The sequence below is a fragment of the Stomoxys calcitrans genome, chromosome 1 (assembly GCF_963082655.1).
Source record: "Stomoxys calcitrans chromosome 1, idStoCalc2.1, whole genome shotgun sequence".
NCBI lineage: Eukaryota > Metazoa > Arthropoda > Insecta > Diptera > Muscidae > Stomoxys > Stomoxys calcitrans.
This window is the reverse complement of record NC_081552.1, coordinates 133,634,716-133,647,144: the sequence shown is the minus strand read 5'-3', so window position 1 is coordinate 133,647,144 and position 12,429 is coordinate 133,634,716. Positions and strand designations below refer to the sequence as shown.

At 39.1% G+C, this 12,429-nt stretch overlaps 1 protein-coding gene across 1 annotated transcript in view; it reads left to right on the top strand.

Annotated features, from left to right (window-relative positions):
- LOC106089744 (fat-like cadherin-related tumor suppressor homolog) overlaps window positions 1-12,429 on the top strand; it is a 737,514-nt gene that overhangs the window by 170,340 nt on the left and 554,745 nt on the right. The window contains exons 9-10 of the mRNA XM_059363292.1: window positions 9,369-10,377; window positions 10,436-10,618. Of these exons, the coding sequence (XP_059219275.1) occupies window positions 9,369-10,377; window positions 10,436-10,618 (1,192 nt within the window). The remainder of the gene's footprint in view (window positions 1-9,368; window positions 10,378-10,435; window positions 10,619-12,429) is intronic.

Below are 12,429 nucleotides of genomic sequence, written 5' to 3'. Positions count from 1 at the left end.
AGCGAATCCCCTAGCCCAACTTAAGAGAGAGGAGAGATACCCCTCTCCATATTAGTGAGAGTCTTTGGATCATTCGCACCTAGCCTCTCAATAAACCTGAGAGCAATGCGTCTTCTATTATTCCAACCTCTTAAAAAGCGTGTTGGTTTGTCGACGAAGATAGAATAGGTTCGGCATTGTCCTTAAGACTCTAACCAGGTGTCTTCGGCAAAAGCCGCTGCTGACCAGTCGCCTGTCGGCTAGTGGGGTCTGGAGCTTCCGCTCTACCAGTCAAGTTTTCAGTCAACATTATACGGCCTGATACTACCACCGCAGCTGTTGGGTCTTTGGAGTCCATTCTTAACCTACTTCCGGGCTCTAGATCTGTCGCTTCGCCGGAAACAGATGCAGATGATCAACCATCTATCTTTGCTATCCTTGAGAGTAATTTTTCTTCCAAAAATAATATCGTATTACGAGTTACAAAAAATTCTTGCGGAGCGAAGTAACAAAACGTTCGCCCCGCTCAACGGTTCAAAATAGACATCAGCGATATGTCTATTGTCCAATTTTTTTTTTGCGTCGTGTTGTGCAATATTTTTTTTTTGCGTCGACTTATACGAATGAGCATTATGAGCTTGAAGGTCTTAAGTCACTTTTAGAGTGTTTTAATCCTGGACCAAATGAAATTTCTTCCAGCATTTTAAGACATTGTGCTACCCCTCTTAAGTTCCCACTTCCAAGGATATTTAATAACAAGTAAAAGCGTGCTAAGTTCGGCCGGGCCGAATCTTACATACCCTCCACCATGGATCGCACTTGCCGAGTTCTTCTCCCGGCATCTCTTCTTAGGCAAAAAGGATATAAGAAAAGATTTGCTCTGCTATTATTATATTATTACATGTTGGAGACCTGTGTAAAATGTCAGCCAATTCGAATAAGAATTGCGCCCTTTAGGGGCTCAAGAAGTAGGAAGTTAGCGTGCTTTCGACAGACAGACGGACGGACGGACATGGCTAGATCGACATAAAATGTCGCGACGATCACGAATATACATATATACTTTATGGGGTCTCAGACGAATAATTCAAGTAGTTACAAACAGAATAACGAAATTAGTATACCCCCCATCTTATGGTGGAGGGTATAAAAACGTATAACTGGGATACGTTCCAAGACTATGGAAGCAGTCATAGATTACACCGTTATTTAAATCTAGAAATAGATACGATATTTCCAATGACAGAGGGATAGCAAAGCAATGTGCTATACCTAAACTGTTCGAAAAGTTGTTAATTCTGTCTGATAGTTAGCACGGTTTTCGGAAGTCTAGATCAACTGTTACAAACGTCTTAGAATTGACTACACTAGTTAATGAAGGTTTTGGAATTGGGAGACAGATCGACGCAATATATACTGGCTTCAGTAAAGCCGATCACAATTTATTATTACATAAATTTGGGAAAATAGGCTTTTGTCCAATGTTACTAAAATGGATTGGCTCGTTCACAGAAGGTGAAATTTGGGGAAATTCTTTCGAAACAAATTACTGTAACGTCTGGGGTTCTACAAGGTAGTCATCTTGGTCCCATTCCATTCACTCTGTTTTTAAATGAATCGCCTCAAGTTATCAACCACTCTCATGTACTAATGTAGGCAGATGATGTGAAAATCTTTCGCTCATTTAACGATACTTTTGACCAATTCTTTTTACAGTCTGATAATTTTACCAATTGGTGTGATGTAAATCTTATGCACCTCAATATTAAGAAATGCAAACAAATATCTTTTTATCGAGCAGGATATTTGAATACGAGTTGTTTTCTTCCTAGACGAGAACCTTCAGCGGGTAGAAACATTCGTAGACATCGGCATCCTCTTAGATAGCAGATTAAATTTTAGGCACATATAACGGCAAAGATTAACAAGGCTTAAAGTTCACTTGGGTTTATGAAAAGATGGAGTAAGGAACTGAATGATATCTTTACCACGAAGAATTTATATATTTCTTTGGCACGTTGTACACTGGAATATGGTTTGGTAATATGGGATCCTGTTTTTACCGACAAAATTGAATCTGTACATCAACAATTTCTTCTGTTTTGTTGACGACACAATGGTTGGAATTATCCAACATTGCCTTCATATCAATTCAGACTTAATCTGATTAAGTTACAAACACTATTTACCGGCAGAAAGATATTAAACCTAACGAATGTCCAACATTACAAGCCTTGACAACAGTGACTTGTTATATAATAACATTGTATTCTATATATGTATAGTATATAAAGGGTGATTTTTTTGAGGTTAGGATTTTCATGCATTAGTATTTGACAGATCACGTGGGATTTCAGACATGGTGTCAAAGAGAAAGATGCTCAGTATGCTTTGACATTTCATCATGAATAGACTTACTAACGAGCAACGCTTGCAAATCATTGAATTTTATTACCAAAATCAGTGTTCGGTTCGAAATGTGTTCATTCACCGTTCAGCGATGAGGCTCATTTCTGGTTGAATGGCTACGTAAATAAGCAAAATTGCCGCATTTGGAGTGAAGAGCAACCAGAAGCCGTTCAAGAACTGCCCATGCATCCCGAAAAATGCACTGTTTGGTGTGGTTTGTACGCTGGTGGAATCATTGGACCGTATTTTTTCAAAGATGCTGTTGGACGCAACGTTACGGTGAATGAACACATTTCGAACCGAACACTGATTTTGGTAATAAAATTCAATGATTTGCAAGCGTTGCTCGTTAGTAAGTCTATTCATGATGAAATGTCAAAGCATACTGAGCATCTTTCTCTTTGACACCATGTCTGAAATCCCACGTGATCTGTCAAATACTAATGCATGAAAATCCTAACCTCAAAAAAATCACCCTTTATTAGTCTGTAGGGACGTATTAACTTTAGAGTTAAGAGTAAAAAAACCTTCAGTGACCTTCTTCCCCATCCGTGACTTCCTTTTGGAAGTTACAGTCCTCGATGAAGACTCATGGGCCGTGCGCGCTTCCTTCGTTCTGACTTTGTCCCCCTCCACAGGACATTGTCTGGTATCTCTATTGCGGGGCGGCTGGCTTGGTTTTCCCAGAGTACTTGAAAGCGGGGATCTCTTTTTCTTTTTAGCATCTTAGCTGTATTACGCTCTTCGGGAGATCTGATTCTGTTTCCAGCTTCCGTAGAAAGCTTGGAACGTTAGTTCTATCCCTTCCAGCATCCGGCACATTCGCCCGATAGCGCTGCCGGTACAAACTTCACTGTCGCCTTCGTCGTGCCGCGGATCGCTTTCCCGGTTTGTTTGTGAGCTAAGCAAAGCCATCGCCCACTTCTCCGTTGGGGACGAACTGTGCATCCCTCTGATTTACCCATATTATATTCAAAGTTGATAAAGGCTCTAAAAAAGGAGGGAGTATCGGCTAGTACTCTAGGATGCCTGAATATTCAGATGCTTAATGGTGGGTTTGAATCGAAAATATTAGTAAGAAATCTGCCGTTTGATAACGGTTACAGAGTTAACGGAATGTGCACAATTTCAAGGCCGTTATTCGTCCGGGCGCCTCTCAGCAGACCACAAACTTGGCCACCTATGCATTTCGAAAAATTTTTCGGTCTGCCAATAATTTGTGGTCCGATTTCCAAAAATCCCTACAAAAACAGTCCGGTGATTTTCGACTTCTAATTTTTCGAATTTTTGCCGAGACAAGCCTCCTAAAGGATTTTTTGCATCAAACAATATTTGTAGCCTCCTACACAGCAAATTTACTAAAGAAATACGATTTTGAAACCATCTTTGCCCGATGTGGCTATATTCTCAAAATCGAAAAATAGCCAAAATTCTTCTGTTACTGTGAAATTGGTAAAGATACCCCAAATTTTTAATTGAAAACTGTGATCGCTACAGAGTGCAGTAACCGACCCATTGGCGGTGGCATTTGGTCACAAAGTCAGAGCTATATTTTGTACTGCTTGCCAACACACTACTTTTAGGGCAATCCTTGTCTTTCAAAACCTTCAAAATGTGCTTGTCTTTGCGAATATCTTTGTTTTATAGTGATATTTTCGACGAAGCAGCTTCAGTATTTTGATGAAAAATCGATCGAAAATCTGTTTTTGATGGAAAAGATGCCCGGTAAAAATTGAAGCCAACTATAAACGTATATGGGTGTAATTTGCATTATGTCTTCATAAGCCCTAAAATTATTTCTACGTTATTACAGTTGTAAACTTTTTTTGTCAATCTCATTTGTGTTTTAATTTTTAACCCAACCTCACCTAATTTTTATTTGACTTTTTTTAGTCAACTAATTTATGTACTCCTCAAAAATGATGGATTCTCAAAAGGCAAATTCTCTAAAAAAGCTTTTTATTCGACCAGCCAAAGATAACACTAATTTATGTTTAATGCCCTAGCGACAAACGTATGTTTAATATAAAACTTACTCTCATAGAAAAAGGTCTGCTGACTAAAGGATTTAGGATAAATCTTTCCTAATTTGGGAGTTGGGAATTTTTTGTAGACATGAAATTTTGCTCCTAAAATTTCTTTAATGTATTTTGTACTTACACTTAAGGAAATCCCTATTCGCAAAATCTTTTCAATGTAAAAAGAATTTCTTGAAAGAAGAAAATCAAAAATTCAAAAACCAAATTTTGAACATTTTTAAAAAAATATTTCCCTATGCCAAAATCTACGGTCTTGGCGGTCTATGCCAAGTCTTTATATAACTTATCAACGCATAAACTGTCAAACAAATCAACTCTTTGTTATAATCGCAGCAAATAACTTGCTGAATTTTCAGCAGCTTCGTTAGAGAATTTCAAGCCACATAGCGCTGCTGATGTACTAAATTTACTGGGCAATGACCCACTTGAATGCGCTTTTACTATGTATGAAACTCAGCACATTTATAACCACAAAATGGAGAACAAGAAATCATTAGGTTAGGCTAGGTTGAAAAGAGGGCTGCCCCATGCCACTATAGACATAAACCTTAGCCAGTAGTCGGCTTGTTGTGCGCTCTAAAAACTAATAAGTATCCTCGAACAAGAAAATCTAACTTAGGAATTCGCTATAACTTACAAAATCCTTAATTTGCTTTTCATCCCACGCCCCTAAGTTGGTTCATGTTTGGCATTGTGTCCCCACCTAAGTGTCGGTATCTGTTAGACGCAAAAGCCGGGCAATGACGGAGGAAATGCTCCAACGTTTCATCATCTTCCCCGCATGCCCTACACGTGCTATCACTTGCCGCACCGATTTTATTTAGAGAGCTCGTTGACCTATGTGTCCCGTTATGACACCAATTGCTATACTGACCTCCTTCTTACTTCCTTTCAGTTATAGCCTCGTCTTCTTACGATTTCGAACCCTCCATAGAATTTTCGCCGTCTCACCGACCGTTTCGCTGTTCCACAACGTTGCATGCGCATTCACCGCCCACGCCCTGCGTTGACCCAAAAGGCTTTAGGTTAACCAAGTTTATTGACGGTAGTCCTCTGGCCTTCACCACCAAATTGTCTGCCCTTCCATTCGCCTTCACTCCGTTATGGCCCAGCACCCAAACGAAGCGGATTTTGCCATTCTCAGAGAAGGCGTTAATCTCCTTCTTACACTGCAAGACTGTTCGGGACCTTACCGTCCTGGTTGTTATTGCCCTATTGCAATTTTACTCTCCGTAAAGATGTTCACGTAAGCACCACACCACCCCACGCATTCCGTGATCGCTCGGATCTCCGCCTGTAGGACCGTATATGGTCAGGCAGTCTAAAACAGATGCCATTTCCTGGGTTCTTAATGTAGACCCCCAGGGTCTTTGGAAGTACAGTGCTTACCAGTAAACCCATATTGGTTTTCCGCGACAATATGGGACGCAAATAAATGGCGTTTTGAAGTTATTTGCGAAGGTCAAATCCTAATTTGGGGACACCCAAAGAAACTCCTCAAGACGGAATTATGGGTCGATTAGAAAATTTAGGATTTAAATTAAACGGTTTGGGAATAATATTACGGATTTGATATATTTCGCACGATGGTAGTGGAGCGGGCCAGCTTCGGTTACTTCAGTCCGCTCTAAATCCCCAATTATATGTAAGTAAAAACGCCTTAAGATCGGCTAGGCCTAAATTCGATAAAAAAGCAATATTTATAAGGCAAGAATTTTATTCGAGAAATCTTTATACATTTATATCATATTACATTCCGATCTAGGGTTTTGAGGTGTCAAAAAAACACAGTTTCAAATTTTCTTGATAACGGGGATTAAGTACAATTTGGGCCGATTCTTTCTGCTTTTAATCGCAGATCGGTCTATACGGCAGCTATATACAAAAAGTCCGAAGTCCGGACCATATTCAGAAAATGTGTTGAGGACCCTAACACAAATCTCTGTTCTAAATGTCATCGAAATTGGATAACAAATGCGCCCATTATGAGCCCAAGACCATATATTGAGAGATCGGTCTATATGGCAGCTATATCCAAATATGGTCTGATTTGCGCTGTTTCAAAATGCAGAGGAATCGGATAATAAATGCGGCCATTATGTGCTTCAGACAATAAATCGTGAGATCGATATATAAGACAGCTATATCTAAATATGGTCAAAAGTTGGCATACATGTGTAGGTGTCCAATATGAATCTCTGTTCCAAATTGCATTAAAATCGGAATTAAATTGAGACTTCCAGCTCACTTTCAAACAATTGTATCGATTGCACTTACCTCTAAATTACTTAAAACGGTCAATTATGTGATACCGAAATATATGTAAGTACCAAAAATACCGTTAACTTTATTTAAATGCAGAAATTTTTTTTCACCACTAGATGCATCAGCCAAAGATGCGATACCTAGATCAAAATCATATTTCACTCCAAAATTTGCTATGATTTATTAAATAAAATTCTTCTCCTGTAAAGTTTTGATTTTGGCACTTATATTTTTTTTTTGGCGGTTTTCGGCTCTTCTGCATAGCTGTTTCGGATCTTTGCCCCTTAGAAGTATTATAACATCGTCCACGTAGCAGACGGGTTCAAATCTTTCCTCAGTCAGCATCCGTAATAGGTCATTTATGGTGGTCGCCCATAAGCGTGGCGATAAAATGCGCACCTGTGACGTAACCTTGTGCCACTTTTTTCCTAATATTTATTGTGGCGGTGTCGGAGAGTCGAAAGGTAGATAAAGTGATGTCAGGTTCCCTGTCTCACCATTGTTGCATCCGACGTTAACAACGCTGGGCAAAATATATAATTAAAATTTTCCGGTGGAGGTTTATCTGGATTACCTCAATCATTGGTCCTCCAGTAGATGGGGATCTTGGAAGTAGGTGATGATCTCATCATCTGTTCCCTGTTCTTTAGACTGCATTGACATTCCTGCCACTGCACTGCCTTATGTCATCGTATTAGGTTCTTTGCCGATCCTAGTCTTCCGAATCTTTATAAAGTCGGGAATGGTTCTATTGTCGGGTCCTTGTTCAATAGGCTGCATTGAGTTTCCATTCCCTGCATAACCTGATGTTTCAATACTAGGATCTTTGCCTATCTCAGCTTTCCAAATCATAAGTAAATGGGCTTCTTGGGAGTAGGTGATGGCACCATCGTCGGATCCCTGTTTGTTAGGCTGCATTGAGACCCCTGCCTCTGCTCTGCCTAATCTTTGAAAAGTGGGATCTTTACTTATCCTAGTCTTCCGAATATTGAAGTCGGTGATGGTCCGTCATCAGGTCCCTGTTTGTTAGGCTGTCTTGGGTCTCTTACCATTGCACTGCCAGATATTTTAGTATTATGATCTTTGCTTTTCTTAGTCTTTCCAATATTGAGAGAGACGGTGATTGTCTCGACGTCAGCCCCTTGTTCTTTGGGAGGTATTAAGTCACCTGTTATTGCACGGGTTGATGTCTCAATATGAGGATTTCTGCCTATCCTAGTCATCCCAAGTGCGCTCCCATAGTAGAATTCCTTCCTCCTTCGCCTATCTGTGGAAGACCTCCCGGCACAAGAATCCCAACATGCGTTCCGTCGCAAATTTACTGCCCAATCCCTTGATGAAGACCGTCGCCTTGGTGAGCTGGGGGATGTCCATCTTTCTCACCAGGTCGAGCTTTGCGCCCTCCCAGGGAGCGTGGATACCTCTGAAACGCTGTTTGACGGTATTAATAGATTCCGCCGTAGCAAAACGCAGCGTAAATATGTCCTCTCTATATTCGTTGCTCATCATTTGTATGGGTGGACCCTCTACAGAGATCCACACATGTTCGAAAATCCGCTCGTTAACCAGATCCTCCACTTTGGACCGATGATCTGGTGGATCGCTTTCTAGGTCTGCTTGTGAGTTTGAAACTTTACTCTCAACTACAGGTGCCAAGACCTTCTATAGGAGTGGGGAGGACAACATGCTACGGTCTGACACTACCACCGCAGCTGTTGGGTCTCTGGAGTCCATTTCTAGCCTACTCCAAAAACGCTATAAAATTTTCGCAATAGGTAGTACCTATTCCGAGATAAGGATACTTTTTTTTGAGGAGCAAAATAAAACTACATACGTCCGCTCCACTCTACGGCTACATACTATTCATATATATTGCGTATTATGTCATTAGTTAAAGATCGCGTCAAAATACAGAAACAATGCTTCCATACAGGAGTGCAACTTTGTATTCGTATAAGGAAGCACCCGCTTACGCTTGTGCACCGAAAATTAACATTTTTTCATCGGCACAATCCATCGCGCTAGAAATATTTTATCCTTCACAATTACTAAAAGGGGTGCTGAATTCAGCGCAAGAAACAATTGCGCTTCATGGTTGAGCTTACAGTATGCACACGGAATTGTTTGTGCTTCCAATTTTATAAAAAAATTTTCTGGGATGAGATAAGAGAAGAAAGCAAAGTTTTGAGTGTATACAAGCAAAACCAAGCAGGTATTTACAGAAGAAAAATTTATTGCATTGAATATATTACACAAAAGTATGAGCAATTGAAAAAAATTTAGTGCGAACAATGGGCATCAACAAGCTTCCTCCATCTTTCTCTATCGTTGACCAATGCCTTGGCTTAATTTCGCGCAGAGCCACGTGTTTCTCCAGCGTCTCCTCCTTCGATGGCGTTTCGGATTCTAGTCTAGGACATTTTTATTTATTTCTATTTTTTTTTAATTAATGTATGTGTTCCACGGTGGTTGTTTTGGCAAACTTACGGCGTCAAGTTCCATGTTCTTAAAATTTTGATTGTAGAAGAACGTTTCCACATCGCGCTAGAAAAAGTGAGAACTTCTGGATTGTGGGAGTTATTTTGCCACGAGTAAAGAAAAACTTGAAAATTTATATTTAATTGAAACTAATACAAAAATATAATATAGATTTGTTTTTATATATTTTACTTTAAGGTGGAAACGAACTCAATGCTTTTTATATTGGACATGATAACGGCAATGTTCTCTTGTCAAAATCCCTCGACTGGGAGACACAAAATTATTATAACTTGACTGTTAGTGTGAGCGATGGATCGAATGAAGTTGATACATATTTGTATATTAAAGTAGTCGACACCAACGATAATCGTCCTCAATTTACTAATGACATTTATTTTGTAAACATCTCGGAGTGTGCTGAAGAAGAAACCGTAATATTGCAACTACAAGCCTATGATGACGATGAAGACAAAAAAATATTTTATACCCTGTACGGATCCAAAGATCCATCTTCATTGCAATTTTTTCGAATAGATTCACTTACTGGCAATGTAGTGATCACACAAAGCCTTGACTACGAGAAAAACAAAAGACATGAGTTAATAGCTGTTGCTAAAGATCAAGGAACTCCAGCTAAAAGAAATTATGCTAAGATAGTAATAACAATTCATGATTACAACGACCACATTCCAGAATTCACAACAAGAATTTTGCAGAGTAAAATACCAGAGAGCGCTGTTGTTGGGTCTAGAGTAGCACAACTGAGTGCCTATGATCGAGATAGTGGAAAAAATGGGGAAGTTCTTTATTCCATTATAAGCGGCAATGTTGGAAATGTTTTCCAAGTCGATAAAGTTTTCGGCACTGTATATTTATCGCAAAATTTGGACGCAATGAATATGCAAGAATATATGCTTCAAGTGAGGGCAACGGATTGTGGAACTGCCCCATTATCATCACAAATTCCTGTTCATATCATTGTTGTGATGGCCGATAATGATCCTCCTAGATTTTCCGTTCCCATATCTTCTGTAGAAATATTCGAAAATCTTCCCATAGGAACATTTATAGCACGAATTGAAGCAAGGTCGTCATCAGCAGTGTTTTACAATATTATAAATGGAAATGAGGATGGTCTATTCTACATAAATCCGTCTACTGGAGTCATACTGGCAAATTCAATTATCGATTACGAGCAATACAAGTAATTAGTTTTGTTTAAATATTCTTTTTAACTATAAAACTAGCCTTTTTATTTTCAGATTGTTCAATCTTACAATCAAAGGAACAAATATGGCGGCTGTATCATCTCAACAATATTTAATTATACACGTGTTGGATGTTAATGACAACGCTCCGTTCTTCATTCAAACAGATTACTATGGACAAATATCTGAAGCTTCAGCACCTGGTTCTTACGTCAGTTCTAATGCTTCATTGAATAGGTAAGTGTTTAGAATAAAATGAAATTTAGAGAGATAGTTCATCATTTATGAAAAATAGTAGTTGTGACACTATGTAGAATTAATTTTGAGGCAGTAGTGTAAGCGGATGCAACCAATATCGTTTGGAGGCTTGCGTTATTCCTAAATCACACAAATTGTCGTTGAGACGGGAAAGCAACGAACAAAAAAGTGCCTGTACAAGAGTTGTGCGCAAACTAGTTATTCTAACGAAAGTCGTTTAGTATTCAGTAGCCACTCTTCATGATTAACGAATAAAATACCCTCAACTCAACTACGGAAAATCTTTTGCTCTTCACTTTAACGACCACTCGCTCTTTGGAAGGAACTAAGTTAAAGGTTTCTTCTTAGTTCCTTCCAAAGTCTCCGATCGTACGATCTGTTCACAGCAAAGAGCGATGAGTTGAGTTACAGTTATTTTTTATATTGTGTTGACATACTTTGCTGTCGTTTTTTCTGAAATTTTACTATAACGGTTGTGTTGATTTTTATTGCTGGCTGAGTGTGGTACATAAATTTTTGTTTTTGTTTTTGTGAAGTTTGGTGTGTTGTTGGTGGTCGGTCTTTTTAGTGGCTGCTAAAAGGCTGACGAGATGGCGTCTGGTGTGAAGAAGAAAAGTGATTGTGGTGTGCTGTCCAAATCTCTAATTTTGGCGCACATTGCTGCTGATGAGACAACGAAAAGCAAAAATACGACGTTTGATGCCCATAGAACATTGGAAATGAATATTAATGACTCTGAAATGTTGGAGAAGCAGACTGATGGAGGTTTTGCTGTCGCTACCAGCAATTTTAAAGAAGTTGCTGCCGGTGTTGATTCTGCTGAGATGACTGGTAAGGGGATAAATGAGGCTGCTACTACAGCTAATGGGAATGTAAGGACCGATTTGATTGATGAGGTTAATAGGCAGGAGAAGCGAAGAATATTAGACGAAGAAATGATATTAAATACTGACGGTCATGCCGGCGATTGTGCTGTGCTTGTTGATACCTCCAAGGCTGAGGTTATTAAGAATACAAGAAGAAATAATGGTTTATATTTCTATGAGAAAATAAAAGACATAATTTCGAAGGAAGATGAACATGAGATTAAGGATGTAGGTTTAACACAATATAAGATAAAATTCCTCAATATAAACGGCGAATAGATTTGTAAAGAATGACAAATTGGCGGAGTAAAGCATTAGGGCTTTTATTTCCCGCAGTTATGTGGAGACGTTTGGTGTGTTAAGAGATATTCCTCTTTCGAATTCAGAGGCTGATATTAAGAATAACGTCCAATATCATCTAACCAAGGAGGGTTCACAAGACGTGATGAGAATGAGACCGATAATTCCGTTTAAATTGGATTTAGTGGTTGTAATCTCCCAGAATATGTGAAGTTTAATTATACTAGATCTAAAGTAAACACTTTTTATCCAGCTATTAGGTACTGCCGTAAATGTGGATGACTAGGACACATGGAGAAGGGATGTAAGTCCAACAAGAGATGTATCAAGTGCGGGTTTGGAGGAAATGGAGATTTTATGCAAACAAGTGGGTCATGTTGCTATGAATAAGGACAAGTGTCCCATTTGATGACTGAAAATAAGATGGCCAGATCCGAGGTGTTAGAAACCTATAGCCAGGTCAAATCGAATAGTTTTGATGTACTTGCTGATAATGAAGATATCCCTCAGATGCCGGACCGGGAGAGTAATACAAAAAGCAGGAACAATGAATCTAATAAATTTTTACCCCATGACCCTACAACAAGGTGGGAAAGAATACAATACAATTAGGAAGACGTGTGC